Source organism: Mycteria americana, chromosome 29 (genome assembly GCF_035582795.1).
Source record: "Mycteria americana isolate JAX WOST 10 ecotype Jacksonville Zoo and Gardens chromosome 29, USCA_MyAme_1.0, whole genome shotgun sequence".
NCBI lineage: Eukaryota > Metazoa > Chordata > Aves > Ciconiiformes > Ciconiidae > Mycteria > Mycteria americana.
This window is the reverse complement of record NC_134393.1, coordinates 381,701-405,639: the sequence shown is the minus strand read 5'-3', so window position 1 is coordinate 405,639 and position 23,939 is coordinate 381,701. Positions and strand designations below refer to the sequence as shown.

The 23,939-nt window shown below is 55.5% G+C and overlaps 3 protein-coding genes across 9 annotated transcripts in view; all 3 read right to left on the bottom strand.

The window, feature by feature from the left end:
- Window positions 1-990: 990 nt before the first annotated feature.
- LOC142421392 (C-type lectin domain family 2 member E-like) lies at window positions 991-6,293 on the bottom strand. Of its 3 annotated transcripts, XM_075526079.1 has the most exons (8): window positions 5,877-5,975; window positions 4,246-5,576; window positions 3,195-3,287; window positions 2,909-3,093; window positions 2,686-2,789; window positions 2,046-2,263; window positions 1,374-1,919; window positions 991-1,065 (listed from the first exon to the last, which is right to left on the bottom strand). In XM_075526079.1, exons 2-6 carry the CDS (start codon window positions 4,268-4,270, stop codon window positions 2,107-2,109), a joined length of 564 nt encoding a protein of 187 aa, XP_075382194.1. In that variant the 5' UTR covers window positions 4,271-5,576; window positions 5,877-5,975; the 3' UTR covers window positions 991-1,065; window positions 1,374-1,919; window positions 2,046-2,106. The 3 variants fall into 3 exon arrangements, with proteins under 3 accessions (XP_075382194.1, XP_075382192.1, XP_075382195.1); XM_075526077.1 differs by lacking the exon at window positions 991-1,065 and having other exon boundaries at window positions 1,277-1,919; XM_075526080.1 differs by lacking the exons at window positions 991-1,065; window positions 1,374-1,919 and having other exon boundaries at window positions 2,152-2,263; window positions 2,587-2,789; window positions 5,877-6,293.
- An 822-nt stretch (window positions 6,294-7,115) lies between these two features.
- The window catches only part of LOC142421387 (killer cell lectin-like receptor subfamily B member 1B allele C), a 57,414-nt gene continuing 40,590 nt past the window's right edge, over window positions 7,116-23,939 (bottom strand). For 2 of the 5 annotated variants that reach the window (XM_075526063.1, XM_075526064.1), the window contains exons 2-8: window positions 16,153-16,254; window positions 13,791-14,009; window positions 11,910-12,005; window positions 10,358-10,486; window positions 10,000-10,154; window positions 9,603-9,718; window positions 9,163-9,504 (exon numbers count right to left, since the gene is read on the bottom strand). In XM_075526063.1, the coding sequence (XP_075382178.1) occupies window positions 9,381-9,504; window positions 9,603-9,718; window positions 10,000-10,154; window positions 10,358-10,486; window positions 11,910-12,005; window positions 13,791-13,875 (705 nt within the window). In that variant the 5' untranslated portion in view covers window positions 13,876-14,009; window positions 16,153-16,254 and the 3' untranslated portion in view covers window positions 9,163-9,380. Of the gene's footprint in view, window positions 7,173-7,753; window positions 8,205-9,149; window positions 9,505-9,602; window positions 9,719-9,999; window positions 10,155-10,357; window positions 10,487-11,796; window positions 12,006-13,790; window positions 14,010-16,152; window positions 16,255-23,939 lie in introns of those variants that run through there. The other 3 variants (XR_012778874.1, XM_075526065.1, XM_075526066.1) reach the window with 3 other exon arrangements.
- On the bottom strand, window positions 16,946-21,229 carry LOC142421395 (C-type lectin domain family 2 member B-like). The gene is made up of 5 exons (XM_075526083.1): window positions 21,091-21,229; window positions 18,840-18,935; window positions 18,239-18,423; window positions 17,716-17,816; window positions 16,946-17,545 (listed from the first exon to the last, which is right to left on the bottom strand). The coding sequence occupies exons 2-5, from the start codon at window positions 18,922-18,924 to the stop codon at window positions 17,431-17,433; spliced, it is 486 nt and encodes a 161-aa protein (XP_075382198.1). The 5' UTR covers window positions 18,925-18,935; window positions 21,091-21,229; the 3' UTR covers window positions 16,946-17,430.

Here is a 23,939-nt window from a genome sequence, read left to right as displayed (position 1 = left end):
AAAAAAATACAGCCAGCCCCAAGGACACCGCTGCCCCTCCGTGCAGAGCTTCACGTGCTCACCTTTTGGTTTTCTGACCACTGCAGCTCAGCAAGGCTGAGCAGGAGCCACGGAGCAACCGGCAACCTCTCCCCATCGCTTCGAGCATCTCAAGGGCTTTGCTTTGGGTTCTTCCCTTCCCCAGGGCACCTCTGGGTGCAGCACGGGGAGGAGAGGAGCTGAGCTCCCAGCTCTGAGGCTTTGCAGGTTTGCTCGCTGCGGCTTCCCCAGCCAAGCGAGCAAGGCGGCTTTGTAGGTTTTCTCAGCTCCGTTGCTCCCACGGAGACTTGCAAGGTTTTCTCACTAAGCAGAGCGAGATGGGGAGGCCTACCTGCTGAAACAAAGGGTGTTAAAAAAACAGAGCAAGACCACAGAAGAGCTGCTTCCTCCCTCACTCCCAGTATGGGTCCTGTTGGAGGTCCTCGGTGATACTGGGTGCTGCTGGGAGCTGGATGGGTCGGGACCGCGGTCCTGGCAGGCATCATGCTATGGCTGCTGCAGTGACATGGCGAGTGGCAGGGTCTGTCATCCAAAATGGTGAAAATCTCCCCAAATCCATCACATCCCAGCCCCTGCCTGGGCTGGAACAGATTTCTCCTGTATTTCTAGCAGGCAGCAGCTCCTGGGCAACTTCTGCCCCTGGCAGGGGTTATCCCCGATGGGCAGGAGGGGTGAAGCTGCCGGCACGTCCCCCATGGACATGCACAGGCCGATTTAGGGGTTTGGAGCCTGTCCTGATACAAGTCCCTTTCTCCACCGTGACGGTGGCTGCAAAGACCCCAGGGGTCCCCCCCCAAAGAGTCCTGTCCCCAGGCAGCACCTTCTGCCATCCCCCCAAGGGCTGCTTTGCACCGGGGTTTCACCCCAGCAGTTTGCGGTTAATAACCACAGCCCAGGGGAAATATTTCCCAGCCCGATGCTCACCACAGACCCGGCTGCTCCCAAAATCCCTCTGGAGCTGACAGCAACGCTCACGGGAGCAAATTAAACCAGAGCGACACGGGTTCGGTCTCTGCAGCCCGGCTGCTAAACAGGGAGAAGAGGAAAGAGCGATTAAACCGTTATTCCTACTTTACACCCAAATGCAAAGTGCAAAGGCAGGGAAATTTCAACCCGTTAAAAAGCAAGACGATGGCCCCAGGGGTAATATTTTTCATACAGGGGTGCTGTCGTAGCCACAGTGACCCCAGGATATAGAAAAAAGTTTCTATTAGAGATAATATTTATTAGACCAAATAGTACACACATGGTGGGGGGGGTCTGGGGAGGAGAAACAAGTTTTTCGGGGAGCTCCCCCAACACAGCTGGAAAAACAAGAGGCAAACGGGTGGTACCTTCCCATGCTCGCAGCTGAGCTGACAACTGCTGACCCGGTTCAGGTTTTGGGGGGAAAAAGCCCACCCTAATGAGATAAGTACGGTTACTGGAAGCACAGGGTCCAAGCGCGTGACGCCGGGCTGATTGCCACCACAGTGCTCTCGGTCTCCGGTGCCGGGTCCCATGAAGGTGGACGCGTGTGCCATGATTCAGAGGGATCAGCTGCATTCCCACACGGGCAGCGTTCCGTCATACCGGATTTGCCAGAAGGAAGCCACCGAGATTTAAGCCAGAGGAAACGACACAGAGAACAATAGGACAGACCGCGCCAGGCAATTTGCCAGGATGCCAGAACACATCCCAGAGCAGCAGTTCGGCAGCTCCTTGCCGAGGCTCGGGTCTTCTCTCCAGCACTGGCAGCTGTGGGGGGGGGGACTCCAAAGCAATTCTGTTTCCTTTCTCCACTTTTGCAGGACTGAGCTTCGCAGCACGGCAGCTGCCGGCAAAGCAGGGAGTTCTCCAAGCCTCTTGAATGTTCCCAAGTCTCCCCGCAACTGCGAAAGCTGGAAAGACGCTAGTGGTCAGAATAGAGTAAGGATCCTTTGGTCACAGCTCCGTGTTATTGTCGTGAGGAGTTTCTGCTTTCGTAAGCTAAAGTGAAAATAAATATATGCCATGGGGACACTCACCACCATGTTGTGTAGGGTTAATAGCAGCTCGCGGTCGATCTCCTCTGCCGAGGGGGAAATTTCAGGTGAAATTCAGAAGGATTTCCGAATCCTTCTGAATCCCGCTGGGGCGCTTTTGCGGGTGGCTGCAGACAGAGTATTTCATCTGGGAGCACCAGGCGCTGCTGATCCCGTCAACATTGATATAGGCACATTGTCCCTTGCCCTGGACATCAAACCTGCACCAAACAGCAGAAGGAAAAACTCAAAGGGAAGCAAACAGGTTACTGTCAGCCGCAGGTCGGCAGCTGAGTATCTCCCGTACGGGTTAACGGTGCTGCAAGGAGCAGGGACCACCCTTCCCAGCAAACAACCTGCCCCACACAGAACAAAACCTTCCTCCCACTCCACAAAGGGGGGAATATTTTCAGTTGCTTGGTCCCAGGGTGGTTCATCCAGGGATGCCCTCAACCCCCTGCCAGCATTTGCATCACACAAATCCACGGACCGCGGTCCAAGTGCTTTAGCTCAAGCAAGAAAAGTGGTGTTTAATTGCTCCCACCTCATTAAATTTATATATATGTGTGTCTTCTTGCATTCAATCCCTGACCCATCTCAGCCCAGGACATGGTTATGGTCTCCAGAAGAAGACGGGACGTACGGGTTGTTGAAGAGAGACCCGTTGAACCATTTCCAAGGTCCAGAGCCTTCCCTTCGGAGACCGACCCAGTAGTGCAAGGAACTCCCATAGCGCAAGAGGAAATGCTAGAGGGGGGAAAAAAGCAAGTGTCATCGGTATCTTCACACCATGCCCTCCAAGGGAATCCCAAATCTGCTTCCCAGAAGCCATTGACACACCAGGTCCTCAGGGATTTCTCATTTACCAGCTCCTCCAGGGTGTCGATGGTGGCCAAGTGGGCTCCGAGAGAAAGGCAAGAGATCTGACTCCTGTTCCAGTCCGCTTCGTCCTCCACGAAGTAAAAGCACTTCTCCCTGTACCCGATCCCATTTTCCAGGCAGCTGGGAAGGACAGGAGAGGGGCAGGATGGACAGGACGGGCATTTCTTAGCTGGAAATAAGCAGAACACGTCCTGGTGACTTAGGCCGCTGGGTTTTCTCCAGGGGAGGTGAGAACTTTGGTGGTGGGCACCTCCATCCTCAGCTACTTACCCGCCAGCGCGATGATGGTGAGAAGCAACGCTGCTACGACCACGGTGACCCCAATGGGGACCTTTTTATCTTTAATGCACTTGAGGCTAAAACCTGGGGACAAACCACGTGGAAGAGGCACAGCTGGCAAACCCGTAGCACACAGAGCACCCCAAGCTCCCCGCAGCTCTTGTATTCTCCCCATGGGTGCCTTCGACACCTTTAAATACAGCCACAAAGCACGTGGGGGGGCAGGCTCAGTGCAGGGGGTGCATCCCAATGTTTTCATCAGCCTCCAAGGATTTTTAGGGCTGCCTGACCTCATTGCATCCTCTCCATCCCCCCCTCAACCACAAGAGATGGGCACCACCCCCCAGACCCACAGCTCGGGCTGCCCTGTGCCTCCTGCAGCTTGCAAACAGCTTCACCTTTCTTACATCCGCCTCCCCCTCACCCCAGCTAATTTAACTACATTTTAGCTGCCCACATCACGCTTAAGCCCAGCCACAACCTCTGAAACATCCCCAAAACAAGACCAGTGCTTACTGGTCCCTTCCTCTTCTCTCTGCTGCGACAGCATCATCACAGCAGTCGAGGCTTTCCCTGTGCAAAAGCAAGAAGCCCATGCAAAAGAAACAAGTTACCACTAATGCTGTGAAGTTATTCAGCAGAAAATGCCTGATTTGGGTATTTTTCTCCCAGAACAGTCACGGAAAAAAGCAGCATTTCCCCTTCATCTGCTTTACATGCATGGCAGGAAGGGAAACATTTCCACCTTCAGAAACCATTGACTCACTTTGGTTTTTCCAAGCCAGCCTTGATTTTATCAGCTCCTGCCGGCTCTGTTTGCTCTGGAGAGGTGTGGCCTCAATTACTTTCCCCACTTCAACTGCAAGGTGTTTTCGGTCCCCACGCCAGGACCCTCAGGTCACCCCACGTGGTGCTGGCCAGCCCTTCAAACCCACCTGAGCCACATCCCCCAGCCCGAAGCACAGAAACCACCCCCCTCATCTCCCCATCGTATGCAGGGCAGCTCTTAAAGCCTCTAGGAAAGGGGATGGTGCTTCGGTACCTGCATCGTGAACAGCTTCTGCCATCCCTGGCGCCGCGGAGGGGACAGCAGCACCCTCCGGGGACAAGCGCGTCCCTCAGCTCCACCAGCGACAAGGCGAGCGGAGTCAAGAACACCTCGAAACCGCAGCACGGCACCAGGGACCCGCCAGGTCCTTCTCCGTCCCGGGGCTTTGCCAGGATGCTCCTGCTGTCACTAAAATAAAAAGGCTAAAAGCTCATAATATCCCCAAAACCTCAGTGCTGCTGGTCACAGCACTTCGTTCTAAATCTCTTATTTTCCTCAAAGCTCTTTCTCCTTTTTTCACGTCCCAGCCTGCGTTCGCTCTGAATTATTGCTTCTCAAAACCTCCCACGCCAGCATATTTTTCTATGTTGTTCTGGCAAACTGTTTTTCCAAATTCTTTTGGATTTTGACCTTTCCTTGGACACAACCTTTTCCCAAAGCCCATGGCAAAACATTAACAGTTTCAGGTCTCTCCTCCGAGAAGCAAAACCGGTCCTCACAGGAGCTATTTGTAGAACATCCACATTTACAAGAAAAGCCTCAAAGAAACAGAACAAGAATCCACCAATGCAAAATAGAAAAAAAGAACTGCAGATGCTGTTGTCAACAAGCCCTTGAAGTCACTGGCAGCTGCACCTTCTCTAACAAAGAGCTTCTGTATTTACTAAAACTATATATAGAACCTGGACATCAGATGCACATCTGGTGTTCCTGTTTAATATCAGCACTGTAAATACAAATTATGTTTCCCAGTACCTGTCCTTCAGACCTTCCTCAGTTTGCAGCAAGTATTTTCCAGGTAAGGACAACCTTCATGTGTTTGCAAAGGTAAGAAATCAAAAGGATATTTTTTTTTTTTCTCCCCAAACACTTGATTTTGAATAGGGTTTACTCGATGTAGCTTTTTGCTGCTGTCCCCGACAGCCAAAAGCAAATTAATCCTGCCCCAGGCTGCAACTTGGTGCATTTTGGAGTAAAACAGTAAAAAATGAAGGAAGAGGAGGAGAAAAGACACCAAGTAGGGAACAACAGAAGAACTTGATCATCAGAAAATACTCCCAAATATACTGGGCTTGTGGGAAATAAAGGACTTTTGTCTCCCAAAAAGCATGTCGAGAATATGACAGGGGAACATTGTTCTAGTTCGTGGCCTTGACGGGGGAAACATTGCTGCCCAGTGAAGCAACGTCTTTGCAAGTGGCACGCGGAAATAAATCAAAGGCGCTTTTGTCTAGCGCCCAAAGGGCGACGAATCCATGCAAACAGGACTGGATCCCTCGTGCCCTGACAATGCTCGAATACCGCTAGAAAAGTCCACCTTTTATCTGCAAAAAAAAAAAAAAAAAAGAAAAATCCAGCTTTTATCTGCAGGGGTATCCTACGCAACAGGGGACACAGTGAGGTGTCACTGCAAGGAGACACCCTGGGGTCACCAGAACCCCAAAGTGGGACCCACGGCCTGGGTTGAGCTGGAGGGGGAGTGCCAGGGGAGAAGGGAGCAGAGTGCCGAGGAGGAAGATGATAGAGGGGGAAAAAAACCTGCCCCCAAATGCAGTTTGGGGGTTCCCATCTGTGGGGCTTTGCAAGGCAGCCCCAGTACCCGTCTCTGCAGGCTCCCAACTCACCCTCCGCATTCTCAACGGAAAATGGGCTTTTCCACGCCAGCTTCCTAGCCCAAACCATGGGGAAACTGGTGCTGAACTTTGGGTTTCCAGCTTCCAGGAGCTGCTGGGAGAGGACAGATAAGCTCCCGCTGAGCAACCGACTTCCACCGCGCGTTTTTTTTTCTCCGTGGCAGAAGAAAAACTGCAGTTTTCCCCTCTCCGTGCCCACAGCCTCCATCCAGATGAGGGATTTAAACATACGCAGGGACGCTCTCTGCTCCTGAACCCCAAATTTATCCCTACCTGTAGTACTGGAGCAAGAATCCAACAAACTGGCAACTACCAGAGGCATCTAATACCCAATACCGAGCAGCTGCCGAAACTCACCCCTTCCCTCAACGCTTTCCACAGTAAATCGCTCCTCTCTGACCAGCGCTGTCGCCTTTGGAACCTCTTTAGCACTGTTCCTGGGTTTTTTGGGTGGTTTTTTTTCAGTTAATCTCTCACCCTCCTCCATCCCCCAAAGCCAGATGGGAAGACAGGGGAGCGGCTGCATCCCAAACCCCGGCCAGGCTACGCCGGGACTTGCAGAACGAGAGCAAAGCTACAACCCACTGGTGCTTGCAAGACACCCCCAGGTTGGATGCTTTTGGGGTACAGCAGGAGCGAGTGACGCCATTGCTTAGATGCGATCAGCGGCACTAGTGGTTTCTCTGCTTCGTCTTCACAGCTAGTGCTATCGCTGGGGGCCCGGAAAAGCTCGCTCAGCTTTTCCATGACGTAACACACCACACCAAGGGACAAGGCCAGATAAAAGCATGAGTTTGAGCAGCAGTAACAAATGATATCGGCCAGTCATTGTACAGTTTCCCCGGTCAAAAATTCCTCTCTCCCTTGGATTTGGCACAGCAATCTCTGGAACTGAGAATTAGGCTCAAGTCCAAGCTTGCTTCACTCAGGTCCAGCCCAAACCTCCCACCACACAATGCTCTCCTACCCCCTTTCCTTGAGGCTTTTACCCCTGGTTCCTGCCCCGTAACTCACCGCTTGGTCCAAGGGAATGGCGGTGGGTGCAAACGTCTGGAAGCCCACCAATTTCAGCTCTCCCGGCTATGTTACCGACTGGCTCAAGGCCTTTCGGCCCACGCCAAGACGTGGCATTGCCCTGCGGTGGGTGGAGGCAGGTTGGCATCCTCGGATTGTCCTGCCCAGGGTGTCCTCGGGGTGGTGACAGGCTGAGAGTCTCTTGGGAGTTCCTGTCCTGTCTCTTATCTCCATAAGAGAAACACAGAGGGGACGTAAAGCTTTCTATACATTCTCCAGCCAAAAGAAATAAAGAATAAAAAAAACAAAGAAGTACTCTGGCAAGGGCAGATCAGCAGGTGAGCCTTCAGGGTTGCGTCAGAACAGTCATGCGTGAAAATAAAAACCAGAGGAAGCGCTTCACACCCAGCATGGCCAAAAGAAACCAGCTCAAAGCCAATTTAATTATTGCCTTATTTACCACTACTGACCTTCCTCTGCTCCCTCCAGCGCCTGTACGGGCAGTGGGGAGGTGGGAGCTGCTCCAGCCTTTGTACCTCTGTGTCCTCCAACCCAGGTGGCAAAAGGGGGGGATGGAGGCAGAGACACATCTCCCCCCCCTTGGAGCTTTTTCCTCTCCTTTCCTCTCCCAGCTTTTTTGCACTGTCCTTAAATGACTCCCACCCACTCACACTCCTTTTTGGATTCAACCAGCTGCTTCAGTGAATTCCACCGAGGAAAAAAAAAAAACCGCAAACAAACCAGGGGAGAGTGGGCAGCAGGGATGGCATCAGCTCAAAAACATCCTCCCAGGCGCATCAGCTGATGCTGCCCATCAGCATCTTCACCCATCAGTCTGAGTGACACGGATGGTTGTATGTGACAGATCCCATCTGCCTTCTCCACACAGAAACATTTGCCAGCTCCCCAGCCAGGGCCTCTTCCCCATTTGAGAGGTTCAATTCCTTTTACAGAACAAGTGTTTAAAACAAAAACAAAAAAAGCCAAACACTGTGCCAAAGCTCCTGCCATCTATCACAGCTGGTGCCCGGTGCCAGATGCAGCAGACAAAACTATTTTGGGACTTGACAGCCAGAGGGTGATGCCAGATTTCTCCCCCGCCCCCCCATCATAATTGCAGAGAAACCGGCAGGAAAGAGCAAGCAGAGCTGGGGAACGACAGAGGCGGTGTTTTGTACCTGATGGAGGGTGGTGGTTTCTCTCCCCTTTCGGCAGCTCTTGGCAGCAACCTCCTGTTTTCAGCGCGGTGAGTTGGTGAGAGGAGGTGCTCCAGGCAGCAGGAGGAGCCCGGGGATGCGTGTGTGTCTGCCCAGGCGTGTGTCTGCTTGTGCAAGGCTGCGTACGGGGGCTCTCAGGGCCCCCCTAATCCCCATCCCCCCACAAGGCGCTGCTGTAGGAGCCCCAGAAGCAGCTGTGGGTGGTAGGGACAAACCCAACCTGGATGGTGGGCGAAGAAACCTCACCGCATCCCCTGCGAGGGCACTGATGGTGTGGCTGCGTGGAAGGGCGGGCATCAGGGCTGCTGCAAACAGCCCCTTCCCAGTGCTCCCAGTCCATCCACCCGCAAGCATCCCAGTTCAGGCGGCTGTTCTCATGCAGCGGGGATGGGAGGCAGCGCGATACCGTGGGGCAGTCTCACCGAGCTTTGCAGCTTGCTCTGAGCTGGGGAAACCCTATTTTTGGAGGTTTATGCTATAGGGAGAGGCTCTTATCTCTTCCCCCTCACCCCTGATGTGGCAGCTGTGGCTTAGACCTGCAGCCGTCCCCATATCCTGTGTCCCCTGTCCTCCTCCTCTGTTCAGCAAAACAGGTTTCGGGTGTTTGCCCTCCTTGGGCTCTGGACCAGGCACTACCTCGTGGCGAGCTCACTTGCTGGGGTTTTAGTTTTGGGTTTCTGTTTAATCCCCCCACCTCTTTTTTCCCTTTTTAACCCTAACACTCACTGCTGCGCTTCCTCTCTGCCTTTGCAATCCGCCTCTTGCCTCTGCCTCTGCTGCTGCAAGCACTGTGCCACGAGCATCCGTCTCCTCCGCTGCCCGTCAGTCCCTTCCTGGCACGAGCCATCTCCTGGGTTAATTGTGCTGTGCCTGGGGTGAAGGCGCGACCTGAGGCTGGGGACGGTCCAGGAGGAAGTTTGAGGGGGACACTGGCATGGGCAGAAATCCCAAAGGCATCTGCCCAGGGGGTTGGATGGGGGCCCTGGAGCACCCTGGAGCCGTGGAAGGGCAGAAAGGGACAGGTACAGCGTGCACAAGCAGGCTTATCTGGTACAGAAGGATGCTCTTTCCAGCCCTCCCCGTTAGCGAACTTGATTGAAAACACCACACAACAGAGCCCAGCTAATGGCATTATTAATTTGTGCAGAAGATGGTTGTTGCACAACAGCATCAGCACCGGCTCCCACATCCCCCCGCTGAGGGCCTGATCCTGGCCCATCCCCGAGCGTCTCTCCCAGCCACAGCCCAGCTTGCAGCCCCCGGCTCAGAGCTGGATGGCCTCTTTCTGGCAGATCCACTGCAATGCCGAGCTGCAGTTGTCGGAGCTGATCCTGTCCCCCCTCAGCACCCCACAGCTTCTGCCTTTATCCCCGGGGCTCAGCTGGAACCTGCGGGTGCAGGAGGGAGCCCGTGTCATGGCACGAGGCTCCCTCGGGGGACGGTGGAGGTGCCCACCCCAACACCCATCCCTCCCCAAAGCGCTCACCGGCTCTGGTCCAGGCGGGAGCCGTTCAGCCAGGTCCAGCCCTTCCCAGCAGAGGGGATGGAGAGGCCGATCCAGAAGTAGCGGCTGTGTTTCTGGACCAATCCCTTTATGAAACGCTGTAACAGCAGAGCAGGCAGGTGGTGATGCTGATGTGCCACACATCGCCATCCCAAAACAGGCTCCTGCCTGTCCCTGCACAGCCCCCATCCCAGGACTGAGCCCCACCAGTGTTCCCCACACTCTGACACTGGCAAAGGCACCGCGGAGCCTTGGGCACAGGGGTGGGTGCTGACCCCAGATTTCTGGACAAGCCCCTAACCCTTCCCCAGGTGCCACCAGCCCCTCGGCTGCAGACCTGGGACCCGTCCCACATCCCTGATGCCATCGGTCCCTTTACCAGCTCCTCCTGGTCCCCCGGCATCAGCAGCTCGGCACTCCGGTTCACACAGTCCTGCTTGCTCTGGTTCCAAGAGTTGACGTCGCTGACAACCCAATAGCACTTGGTCCCGTGCAGCGTCCAGCCCATGGGGCAGAGCTTGCACCCCTCACCCTCTGAAAGACAGTCAGGGCCATGTTCAGCCACCAAGAAGCCACCTTGTCCCCTGCACATCCAAAGAAGGACAAGTGTTTAGTTCCTCCTTGCTCCTCAGGAACATGGGGATGCCCTGAGCTTCCCTTGGTTCTCCAATTTAGGGGTGCTACAAGTTTTTGGGAAAGTTAGTGGTGCGGAGATGCATCGTGGCCGGGGCAGTTACCTTGCAGCTTTGATGAGCAGAAACCTTTCCTCAGCTCCAAGCAGATGTTCTCCAGGCTGGTGTTGCCATCTCTTTCATTCCCGCTCCCAATTTTGCATCTTCCTGGGTTCTCCGACTGCTGGTGGAGAACTGCAAGGGAAGGATGGAGCAGGGGAGAGGGACTGGCTCCTCCGGGCACAATGCCTGCTGAGATCTACCTGCACGTGGCCCCAGCAGGCTGCAGGGAAGGCTCTGGGATGGATCCTGACACCAAGCGGGTGCTCAGAGCCCTCCAGCCCTCCCCTCATCCTTCCTGTTAGCTCACCTTGAGCCTTGATCTGAGCATCTCATGGAGGGTGAGAATTAGCCTCGAGGTCCCAACCCAGAGCAGACCCCAGACCATCTGCTTTTGGGGCACGGGATCACCACCTCTGAGCTCACCCCCCTTTTGGAACTGCCTCCACCTCACTGCTGCTTTGCACTGGCAACAGGATGTGGCCCCTCCACCCCCTGCATGAGATAGCACACGAGATATGGAGGAGGCATGAAACGGGACGGCTGCAGAAAGCCCTGTAGCCTCTGACTGCTACGGAAGCGGCGCCTCCTGCAAAACAAACCATGCCAGCCTTATCCGTGCAGCCCAGAGGGGCCTGATGCAAGGGTGAAGGGCTCCTCACCACCTTCTGACTACCCCTTGCAGCACAGCGTCCCCACAGACACCTGCAGTGCGCATGGACGGCTCCCAGCAGATTTATTTGGGGGTCTCTCCAGTACTGCGCCCACATAGGTTCAAACCATCAGCCCCAGATCACTGCTGGCCCCAGATCCACCCTGCAACAGGGACAGCAGATCCCTACAAAGCCACCGTGCCCCAGCTCACGGCTTGCACCCAAGGTTGCTCTGACATCCTGAGAGCATCACCTGCGTTTTGCAGCTCTTGGCCCCATGGAGGACAGGGTGCTCAGGGAAGCTCGAGCCTGATCCCTTTGCTCCTTCCTCCATACCCCTGTGCCAAAAGCTTGGCAGATCCATCCCCACAGTTCAAATCCACACCCGAGTCCCTCCCCAGCACAAGATCCAGTGGATCTCCTCCCCCCCTGCCCCTTTGCCAGGTCTCCTCACCAAATCCATCAGACATTTGAATCTGCCTTCCACCTGCTTGGTGTGGTTTGGGGGTGCTGTGAGTCAGGGCAGCATCAGATGCCACCAGCAACATCACACCAGGGACAAGACTGTTTTGGCAGGGCTCTGAGTGACCCTGAGCTTGGCCACAGGGTGTCAAATCCTGACCCTGCCGCAGCTGAGAAGCTTCCAGTGGTTGCCCCTCACTGCCCAACCAAAAGAGTCAAGTCTCCTCCACTCAACAGCTCTAAGAAATTCTGATAAAAACCCACTTCCCCACAGCTTGCACTGATGTGCAGCAGCCAACGTAGATCATAACAAGCAGATTTGCCTCCTACACAAGCACTCGGTCCAGCAGCCGCGGAGCACGGAGCCCCTCCCTGCTCTTTGGGTGCTCCCCTCTTTGGATTGTCCTTTGGTTGTCCCCATACCAGCAAGCAGAGCTACTCACGCAAGCATCCCATCGCCACCACAGCCCCGAGGAGGAGGAGGTTCCCGCTCCAGCCGGCCCAGAGAGCGGTTCGGTGCCACTGAGGACAGCCCGATGCTGCAAGGGAAAGAGGTGTTAGGAGAAAAACACTGCCCCAATCCTGCATCCAGCGAGCCGGATCTGCAGCACAGATCTGGGCTATTGTCTCCCCAAATGCAGTTCAGAGCCTGGGAGCCCTCCACGGTTCTGCTGCTGGTTCTTCAAAAGCTTGGGTCAATCGTCCGCGTTTCACCACTGTCACCCTCCTCCTTTCCACACCGATCCCACCGGGCACTGCGGTAAAGTTACTCGTGATGAGGTTGCGTTGGTTTTACCCACATGTCCAAGACTCCACGATTCGGGAATTCCCGGGATGTTATAAGCCATTAGAAACCCAAAGGGTCAAGCTCAAGGGTCACAAAACCCCAAAGTCAAGGTTCGAGGTGGGCCAAGATGGGAGATGTGCCCCACCACGGCATCCTTTCTCCGCACCAGGGCAAAACTAACTGCTGAACCTGGATGGACCAAGCTCTCCAAGGAGACTTCACCTGACCAAGGTCCCATCCTCCCCCAGCTCCATCCTGCTCAAGGAAGCATGGAGGCACATGTCCTCCCTGCAGAGCTCAAGGCCAGGCAAGGCCCATCCGTCCTCGGCTCTTGTTGCACAAGAGGGAGGCGGGACGATGCTTCTGGAGAAAGCCAGAGCTCACCTTGACCAGCAAAGCTGCATCGAGGATTAAGGTTCAGCATCGGCTTAGGAATAAAACAGCAAAGCAGCAACATCAGCAGAAGGTGGGTTTTGCCCAGCCCTTTGAGATCAAAAGGGATGTGTTTAGTGGAAATCACCAATGCTTGCAAAAAGGAGGGTGCAGCGTGTTGACTGAAGAGGTCCTCACCTGGCAGAGGTGCCTTCCGGAGGAGGAGAGAGCAGGAATTAAACGTTTCTTTTGCCATTTCTTCCATAAGCTAGAAACCAAAACTAGAGTCAGCAGGAAAAGAGCACAAAGCCCCACAGCAAGGCAGCGGAGGAAGGAAACAAGACGGGGATGTGAAACACCACTACAAGTGCAGGAAAGACAGACCAGGGGTATCGAGACTTGCATCAGGCCATCGAAAGACACCAGCTGCCCTTAAGCATCACAGGTCTCCTAAGAGCAGCTGAATTCGGGCAGCTTTGGAGCCTTTGCTGGCTGGGTGCAGGGGGATTTCTTCTTCCCTCATGCCAGGACAAGAACAGTCCCTTCGCATGGGTTTTAGGAAGCAGCCCCTGAAAATGCACTTGGTGCTGTGACCGAGTCCTGCCTCACAAGCTTCAGAGGGTTAGTGTTCAGAGTTCAGCCTCTCCGCGCAAGGACGACGTTCAAACAGCCAAGCTGGGGGCAGCTAGGGCTGAAAAATAATCATGCAGAAGTGAGGGTTGATCCCAGCAGGGCTGCAGCCAAAGCAGCCACCGCACAAGGAAGGATGAGGGAGTTGTAAAGGGGGGCAACACCGTCCCCAGGGGCAGCTGCAGGCAGAAAAGAAGCCGTGGTATTTATCCCCATGGCAGCAAGCGTTAGTGCAAGCCCGCTTGGTTTCCACGGTGGAGGAATCTCATTTAATTGAGCCATGGTGGAGGAATCCCATTTAATTGAGCCACGGTAGGACTCTGGGCACAGAGTGGAATGGTGACCCCGTTTCAAAGAAACCCTACAGCCCTTTCAAGACAAAACTACCAAAGGGATCCCAAACAGCAGACGGGATCCCTTAGCACACCACCACAGCCATGGGTCCCTTCCCCTCCCTGCACCACCCGGAGGGCGGGAGTCTCCCAACGCAACCACAGCCCCAAAAAAAAGCCCCCAAACGCCACGATGCACTTACTGCCAGGCTGAGGAAGCGGATGCTGTTTCCTGCAGCGTTTCCCGGGACCGATATCCAGGTCAGCATAAATAATTTCCCCAGCCATAACGGGAGAGGCGAGAGGACCACCAGCCACGCCTCTCGCTCGAACAGTGGCGATCCAGCAGTTGGCAAGTCTGGTTTTTCTGAGGTTTTTCACTCCTCCAGTCAGCTTTGCAAGCTCCTCTCCAAGCTAGAGGTCTGCAGGAGAAGCACGAGCCTCTGAACGCTTATCAGGCGGAGCAAGATTACAAAAGAGCGTGTTTGATGGGCTGGCCAGCCTGAAAATGAAACTTTACTCAGCTTCTGCTGAATTAAGCCAGGGAAAAGGAGTTCACATCAGGAGAAGAACCATCTCATAGCATCCAGAAGCCTTTTCCCTTCCAAGTCCAGCCATATTCTTCTAAGGTACCAAACCAAATCTCCCAAACAAGGCACCTTTCATAAAAAAAAAGCCCAAACCAAGCCAAACTACGGGGTTCTGCAAATGGGCAGCTCCAGACTTCACTCCCCTCTGTCCACACCGGGTATTTTGCAAGAAAAATAAGGTGTCTTTGCAAGAATGATGCAGAGACTCTGCAATCTCCCAGAATATTCCTAGGAGGATGGGAAGAATTAGGATTTTTAGGAAAGAATACCAGGTCCACTCCACCCTTCTCTCCTCCCTTCAGCTACTTGAAAGGTGTTTTCTAGCCTTGGTCACTGCTTCTCCTCACCCAAACCTATTCCAGCATCGCCACCTTCTCCCTGTTACCCATTTCTCTGTAATCCCACGGTTTTTTCAGCCCGGGTTTGAAGCACACCGCCACTTCGCTGCTCTGCGGAGCAAGCAGGTGCCAAAAAGCCTGGGAGACTCTTTGGAAACAAGGGGTTAGAAAGGAGCCCTTCAGGGGAAAAGGATGGAAAATGTTCCAAAGAGCTCTAGAAATCTGTTTGGCTTTGCCTTCACTCCTTGTTTTCAAGTCCCTTCCAAGAGACAGTCAGCTTCTCCCTTTGGAAACCGGGATGGGACTAGACTAATTAGAGGGCAGGAAGGTAGAGCAGAAAACACAAACCCAAAGGCATAGAAAATACAGCTGTAAAGGCGTGAGATGACATTGTGACTGGTTGGTTTGGAAGGCTTGCTCATCTCCTTCTGCACACAGGCTGAGAAACCCCACACAGGGATCTTGTGATACCCCAGTGAGGCAAAAGCCAGACTGTCAGAAGAGGAATCGGATGCTTCTGGATCCATTGAAGCAGCCCCAAATTAGGTATTTGTCCCCATTTAGGAGAAAGTGGTTTCTCTGGAGAGCAAAACCACTCCAGACTTGCAACGGGAGCACACGGGAGGGCTTGACTGCAACCCATGCCATGCCCAGCACGGCGGCACCTGAGCAGGGACCGTCCCATCACAGCCTGCTCTGCGCACGTCCGATCTCGGCATCCCCGCGTGCTGCCTGTCCAGGGCAGGTAGGGAAAACCCCGGGGAGATCTGTCAAGGTACTTTCGTTGGGAGAAGCGAACGCAGGAGGGGCTGCAGCTTCTCTACAAGCAACAAACCCTTTGGGCTAAGGGTTCAGCGAGGCTTTCTGCATCCAACGCGACCACACAGAGGCAAAGCACCAACGATAAAGCTCCAAAGAGAGCAACTAACACTGCAAACTCTGCACCTGCAGCCTCATTAAGCTAACTGAGTTTTGCAGCTAGGAACAGCAAACCCAGCATGCTGCTGAGCAGGATTCCTCCTCATTACAGCAGCAGCAGCAGGAAGGAATTAAGCAGTGCAGGGAAGCTGGATGCTCAGCCATGCTGGGTGCTCCACAGGGACCAGCATAACCCACTGCCTCCAGTGCAGGTTGAACTGCAGGCAATTCTGGCAGGAGCCCTGTGATGTGTGGAGGCAGAAAAAGGGAGTCAGGTGGGGGAAAGAGGAGCTAAACCAAGGTGCAGGCATTGCTACCCCAGGCAGCTGGCTGTGAGCCACCTACACCAGCCATCACCATGCTCAAAGCAGCTCAGTGCAGACCCCATTTCCACCACAGCCCCCACCTGACACCCCGATCGCCCTTCTCCCCCCATCATGCCCGAGACAAGCATCAATCAACGCCATTTTTTCCTTCCTTGAAATAGCTTTGAGGCCCCTTTGGGTAAATTTTGCCCTGTCCCTTATGAGAAAGGGGCTGGCTGTGGTTAACAGCAGGAGAGCAGAAAGGCTGCGATGAGAAGGGCAGCCTGTGATGGCTGCCACATCCGCCAAGGGAACTCTAGAGCTGTTGCAGTCAAAAACTGAGTGACCTCGTCCCAGGGGAAAAAGGCACCTCAAAACAGGGACGCGCTCCTGCATTTCCCCCTCTTCGCTCACCTCAGCCTGCGCCTGCTCTAACGCGGGGGATGATCGCTCTTCTAGCTGGACTGTCATCCTTAATGCAGGCAAAGGCGGAGAGGAAGCGCAGCGGTGCAAGCACTAAGTAAAGGCAAAAAAGGAATTGGGAAGAAATGAGAAAGCGATCAGGGAGGGAGAGAAGAGCCTCTCCCCATGGCAGAAGCCTCAAAAATAGGGTCGCCCCAGCTCAGGAAGAACAAGCCAAAGAAAGATGAGGTAGGACTGCCCCAACAGCCCTCCTCTCCAGCCCTGCTGCCATCTGAACCCCTAACTGGCATGCTCGAGGATGGAGGGACTGGGAGCACTGGGAAGGGGCCCTCCCACACAGCCACCACACTGGCACCACGCTCACAAGGGGACACAGCGAGCTTTGTTCACCCACCATCCCTGTCGGGTTCCTCCCCAATGCCCACGGCTGCTTTCAGCTGCTTCTGGGGCTCCTGCAACAGCACCTTCTTGAGGGGGGCAGGATTTGGGGGGTCCCCGAGAGCCCCCATACAGCCCAGGGGGAGCCCTAGATCTTGCCTGGGCATGGGGCAGAGCCAGCACCCCATGAGGGGCTCCAGCAGAGAGCTCCAGCCATCCCCCTCCAGCCTCCAGCACCCCACGCTGCCAGGGCTCGAGGGAGAAGACCCCGGGGGGCAGCCGCCACGTCACACACGTGTACCCCAGTGCTCCAGAACCCGGGATGGGAAGCGCACCCAGGGGCAAGGAGGGGAAGGGACAGGGCTGCCCTGAGCAGGCACCTTCCGGAACAGAAGGGACACCCATGGCAGTTTACCATGTTTTATTAAAATACAGCAGTAGAAAAAATAGCATCAACATCTGTAACTCTCTGGGGTGCCACACAAGGGCCAACTCACTCCCCCTCCTCTGCACTGGGCCAGGGACCTCCGCCGAGCTGTCGGCACCCATCTCATCTGGCAGCAGCTGCTCGAGCTCCATCGCACAGTGCAAAAGCAGGTTATGTGTGGATTGTGAGAGAAGCAAGATGACTCCTGAGCTGGTCCCAGAAGCAGAAAGAAACACCCTCCACGCACAATCCAAGGTCCCAGTCCAGGCAGCCACGCGTCAGCTTCCACAACGTCTCCCCGTCCTGCAGGTTCATCTTGAGACCTGGCAGTGAGTTGTTGCTGAGACAAGAAGAAACCCGGAAAAATAGTTAAGGCAAGAATATCCCGACGCTGCTCTGCACTAGTGGAAGAGGTGAAGCTGTGGGTCCCCAGCATGGGGAAGGATCTTTGTCCATCATTTCTGTCACATCAGAGCTTGGGGCTTGCTGCAGATATACGGCCGGTGCTGTGAGCAGCTTGAACTTGCAACAGCATGCTCGTTCAAATACACACACACTCCTTGGCCACGCACCAGGAACCTGCAAAAAGAAACACACCACTGGTACCACTGGGTTAGCAGTTGTCCCCTCAAGCACCAGGAGACAAGGGCTGCCCGCAAGGGACAGTCCCAGCGGACACGGCCCACCAGGCCCCTGCCCGTCCCACACCAGGACAGTCGCCCATGGCCCCTGCTCGCGATGGGACCCACGTGTCATTGAAGCTGCTGCCGTCCACCCACTGCAGGCGCTCGCCCTGTCTCCGCAGCCCAAGCCAGTAATCAGTGTTGCCCTTGAGGCGCAAGAGAAACTCCTGGGGAGGAACGAGAGAAGCCAACAGTCAGGAGCCGCTGCCAGCCCCACGCTGGTCCCTGCTGGCCTCGCAGCCAGCCCCAGCCCCTCACCGCTGCCACTGGCCTGGGGACAGCAGCAGCTCCCACCCAACGGCTGCTCCAACAAGCTCCAGAGGCTTCTGATGGAGCTCACCAGCCCAGCCAGCGGCGTTGCTCCTGCTCTGCCAGAGCTCTCCTCTGCTCGGGGTCTAGCCTAACACCGCAGGTGGGCAGACGCACTCTGGGCTCCGTGCCACACCCTATGCCTGCCTCCCTCCAAGGCCCCAGGGCAGAGCTGCATCTCTGTCCCTACAGGCACCTCTTGCCTGCCAAGCGCCTGCACCCACCCCAGACCCCCGCCCCCGCCTTCACCCCCACGCAGCCACAACAGCCCCTCACTCACCTTTTCCCAGTCCCTCTTGAGCACAGCCAGCGAGGCCCCACCTGAGGAACACTGCTCCTGGCTCCACTCCCAGCTCCCCTCCTCCCTGGAGAGGTAGTAGCAGACATTGCGGTACCCAACCCAGTCGTCGGGACACGGCAGCACCTGAGCCACAGGCAGACCTGCATTCCCTTCACACCTTCCTGCTGGAGAGGGAAGGGGAAAAGGTCAGAGGATTCCGCTCCACAGGAACCAGGGGACCCAGCTCCATGGGGCAGGGAATAAGGAGGCAGCCCCAGGATCCCCCCCCACAGGGATCCCCAATTTGCTGGCAGGGACCTACAGGGAGCAGACACCCCAGGGGTTAACAGCCTGCCCCATGGCATGGCTGGGGGTGTCCCTGCTCCTCCCCAGGACCCCCGGCACAGGGCAGGGGCACAGCCAGCCTGAGGGCCTGGCCCCAACACGCTCCCCCCACCAGCCTGGGCCTCACACACCCACGCCTGCCCCAGCCTGGAGGGGAAGGGGCCGCATCCAGCCTGGCCCTGCGCAGGCTGGGCTGCCAGCACCACACACAGCTCTGCACCAAGAGGCCGGACAGAGGCAGCTGCTCCGCCCTTACCTGATACTACAGCAAGAGCCAGGACCAAAGCCAGGGCCAGAACCACGAGCACAGCCAGCACCAGGACCCACACTGCATGGAGCATGGACAGCTTGCCTGGAGGAGGAAAAAGCCACTCGCAGTGAGGACGGCGCTGTCCCGGAGCAGGCACGGCCCTCGCGTCCCCTCCAACCCCAACACAAGCTGCCCAGAGAACGTGGGAGGGACCCCCCCAACGCGTTTTCCTCCCTTCACACACACAGCTGGCTGCAAGAAAGCCAAGGGACAGTCACACACACCAGGGACAAGGCTCCCACGCGGCACACATGGGGGAACAACCTGCAGCAGGAGAGCTGCCAAAGATCTGCGGGGGAGGAAGGGTGTCTGCAGCAGAACACCCAATGAGGACCGAGCAGAAGACGAGCCCTTTCCAGAGAGCTGGAAGAAGCCTCACACTTGCCAGCCCCACTCCTTGGGGGGTGACACTGCCCCAGGGACACTGTCCCCTCCCTACAGGCCACAGAGCTGGCCCTGCACTCACCCAGAAATCTTCTGTGCATCCTTTTGTCTGCATCCCCAGGCACCTCTGGGTGGGGGGATGCCCCTCCATCCCGGGGACTCAGGGGCTCCTCCACATTCCCATCACTGGAGCATAATCCATTCCTCTGCTCTTGTCCCATGGCACACTGACAAGTGGAAACTCTTCGCTTGCACCAAGCAGGACCTTGCACTCAAGGCACCACAACTGCAGGCAAAGCCTGTGTCAAGCCAGGCTCAGATACAGTTTAACCTCCACTGGCCCTCTGGTGGGTGACACCCAGGCTCAGAAAGGCGATGCCAGCACACTCCTGCCCTGTCCCTGCTCCCCCTGTGACGCTGCAGCCTGTCCCCAGCACCCAGCCAGCACCTGGGGACACAAGGGCAGCATCAGCGAGCTCAGGGACCGGCCCTCAGCCCCCAGCAGAGCCAGCACCCTCCCCACCACCCTGCACGCACCCTTCCCAGACAGCCCCCAGGGCACTCGCTGCCTGGGAACATCCCCCTGCCACCACTCTGCTCCCTGCTCCACAACCGGTGGGGGCCCAGGCACCGGAATAGGGGGAGCAGGGTCCCCCCAACACATCTGCCGAGCCCTCCTCCGCTCACCACAGCTGCTGGACACCACCAGCCCCAGCACCCCACACTGGGGCAGGGGCCACACCTTGAGCCTTTGGAGCCAACAAGGGGCTGGAAACTCAGTCACCCTGGGGGCCATGGGATGGAGGGGGCCTGAGCAAAGCTTCTTACGAGGTGCTTAGGGCACCCTGAAGTCAGGGCAAGGGAGGGAGCTACGCATATCATGGAAGAACCAATAGAGGCCTGCAATTTATATATATTTCCCTACGTATCCAACAGAACCCTGCACCCGTGGCACTATCAGTCAAGACAGAAACCAACACTCACTACAGCTACTGGACCCCAAGCTCCCTATCATGCAAAGGCCAGCGCCTGGGAACCACCTGCTGCTGGCACAGGAGAGCTGCAAAGCAGGCTCGGCTGGCACCAGGGGACAGGACTGTGCCCGAGGGGCTTCGCCAGGCTTCTGCAAAGCAGCTCCTGCCCTGGCAACGCTTGTGAAACCCATTTTTTTTTAATTGCTTACAAAGGGGCGGGTCCCTGCCAGGAAAAACAGTACTGGTTCCTCCCCTGAACGGCCCCAGAAGAGAGGAAGCACCCACGCCCGCAGAGAGGGAGGGGGATTGGGGTCCTGAAAGAGAACTCACTGCCCGAGAACGCCCAGGCGGGCCGAGGCCCCCCCAGGAGCCCTACGGAGCCCGGCGCCAGAGGGAGCAGTGGAGCCCGGCCACACCGAGCCCAAGCTCGGCTGGCAGAGCTCCAGGCTGCAGGGCTGGCTGTCAAGTGGGGCACCGGCACAACATGCGTTAATTCCAGATGGGGTTATGGGCTGGGGCCCCCAGCAGCTCCCGTGCTGGGAAGCTGAAGGGTGGACAAGGAAAGGAGCCCTCCCCAGGACCCCTGCAGACAGAAACCACAACTACCCACAGCTGCTGGAGAACAGGCTCCTTCTGAGCATTCACATACCAACGCCTGCTGAGGGGACAGCGGGAAGGAGGAGACCGCAAGCAGCCGCTCCCTCACCAGCCCCAAAGGGAGACGGGAAACGGGGGGACACGAGGAGGACGACCCCGCCAGGCTCCCTTCACCACAGCCGCCTGCCCCTTCCCCCGCACCGCGGGGCCGAGCCCCAGCAGAACCCACGGCCGGTCCCTACCCGCGCTACGCCCGGCCCCGAGCTCCGCCGACGCCGCCTCAGTGGAGCTCCGGGCACTGCCGGCCGCTCCCGCCGCCCTCACAGCCACGAGCAGCGCTGAGGGGAGCGAGGAGCCACGCCCGCCCTTATAAAGCCTCGCGCAGCCCGCCCGCCCCTCGACCAATCAGCGTGCAGGACCGAGGAACGGCGGGGTAGACAGCCAATCCGAGACAGCGGCGACGTCTTTTTGTAAACCGCTCGGGGGAATAGGATCCGCCTCTCTCACTGTCCGTTGTTCTGTCTCGCTTTCTCACTGTCGTGGTGGGGCTCCTCACAACCTATTTTGAGCGTCACCCAGACGCTCTATTTTGGGGAGCAGCTAGGGCATTTTTAACCCCCAGGGCCATCAGAGGGTGCAGGGCACCCCCAATTCTAGCAGCTGAGGCTGCTGCCATTTTTCCAGGCCGTTTCTCTGCTCGTGTGGTGCGAGCAGCCCCTTGGCAGTTCCAGCTCCCTGCTCCCTCAGGCCATTTTCCCCTCTTTTTGGGGAGCGAGGGGCGCTGGGGGGTCGTTATGGAAACCATTATGAAGCAGCGATGGGTGTCCCGGGGGGAGGACAGCGTGTCACCCCTGTGCTTGTTCTGGTCCTCCCAAAAAGGGGCTGAGTCCCCTCCGCCCTGCCGGGCACCACGGTCCGTCACGGGGGGCTTGGGGGTGCGAGCGTGGAGCAGGCACCGAGCTGCTGTCCTGAGCGCCAAACTGGGGGACACTGGCAGGTGACCAAGTCCTTCGGTCAAAGCATTTGTCTGGGCAACGCACCAAGAGATGGACACCAATTAATGAGGGACTGGAACCAAGATCAGTCTCATAAACCCTTCATAGCAGCAGAAAAGGCTCGGGTAAAGAAGATGAAGTAATAATAACAAGTTTGCCCTAGCTGGGTCTTGCCTAGGCAGCACGGGAGCGTACGTATCCTTTCCAACCCTTTGTGCATTGACAGTGAAACCCTGCTTGTCAGCCAGGTCTCAGTCTCTCCGTGGGCAACCTGAGACCCATGCTTCAGCTTCTTCCACAGCAGCAAGGGGTTAAAAATGAAGTGGGGGAGATCACCTGGGTGTAAAAAGGGAGCCAGGGCAGAGCTGTCAAGGCTTTAAAACAGTTTTTAAAACAGGTTTTCTCAGAAACAGGACTAGAAATAAGGAATTAGTCCTGTGCTGTATATTCAGCTGATCCACTGCTGATGTGGCAAAGAAATATATTTACAAGGGCTGTAGCCAAGAGCTGGCTTCAACCCCCCATGGTAAAGTCGCCTTTGGGAAAGAATAATGGAGAAAAAGATAAAGAACCAAGAAGGGGAAGTCTCCCACTGGTGACCAGTGGAGAAGGGAAATGATGCAGCTTCCCCTTGCAAGCACCCTCTCCTGGGCTCCTTCATGGGTTTTAACTGTCATCATCATTAAGACACATCACTCATTAGGCCACCGGTGCTGATTAAAGCCTGTTTTTCCACTGTGGTGTCCTAAAATGGCACTTCTTGCTCTGTTCAGCTGCACTTTATTACGGGGCATATTCCTCTCTTTGCTTCTGTTTCTCATAGTCCTCATTAGGCTTGGTAAATACACGGTTAACTTTGTGCCCAGCTACATGCACACACACATCTGTATGAGTGATCCATTAATCATGGTTGTTATTACTAACCAAAGGCCTAGTTTCCCCTCATTTGGTGCCAGAGAAACTATTTAAACAGAGGATAGAAGGGATCCACGTCGTCTTCTCGGTGTATGCACATATAGTAATAAACCTGAAAAACAAAAGAAAGTAATATTTACTTTTCCACATGCACAGGCTACCTACCCTCCCATGCTGCCTATGCAAGACACAAATAAGGAAAACTTGTTATTATTACTTAATCCTCCTTACCTGAGCCCTTTCTGGTGCTATTAAGGGTCTTTCAGCTTGGTTTTGTTTCCAGTGCCCCATCAGTTGGTGTTTGGGATCCATTGGTGGTTGGTAGCTGTCGGTGATGGGCATCCATCAGGGCCTGATGTCCGTCGGCATCTGCCATCCATCAGCTCCCCCTCTCCTCTATCACATATGGATAAACTTGAGTTTAAACCGGCAGCGATTTCTGCCATCTGGTATTTCTCTTCTTTTCCATTACGGTACGTTGCGAATGAGTGATTTAGATCGCTTAAAAAAAAAAATCACCAAAGGTATTAGCAAAAGTGGTTTTAATATGACGTTGTACAAGTGCGACTTAACAAAGTTCAGTGGCAAGGTTCACTCTATTAATTACTGCATGGAAATAATTATGGAAGTACTTATGGAAGAAACAGACACAGGAAAACTGGGTTACACTCGAGTTAAAATGATTCACAGAGAGACGGGGGATACAAAAGGGTACAGAGGACCCTCCCGTGGAGTCACGAGGTTCAGAGTAGACCCCCTTGCTTTCTAAACTCCTGATGGAGCTTAGGTGCAGCTGGGTCCAATCTTAGTCTCAGACTTGGACAAGGGTTTATGTCTAAGGGATTATATGTGCAAAATTTATCAGTTCAGCACGCAATCAAAGTTACCAAGACAAAATCAAAGTTACCAGGCTACAAGGTTATGTGCGATATTGCTCGCTTACCAAAGATCTGCCGTTGGTAAAAGGTCTCTCTGCCTCGAGGAGCAACCTTGAGAGGTGTCCCAGCTCAAGGGGAGATCACTGCCGTGCAGCCACGCTGCCTGGCAGGGAGAGCTCCAAGAAGGCTCCCTTAGGCTGTCATATTAATAGATAAAGCGGTTGGCTCGTAGTCAGATTACATGCGATAGGAAAGATATGCATGAGGCTCCTTGTAGCCACAACTTGCTTTGTTCCTTGATAA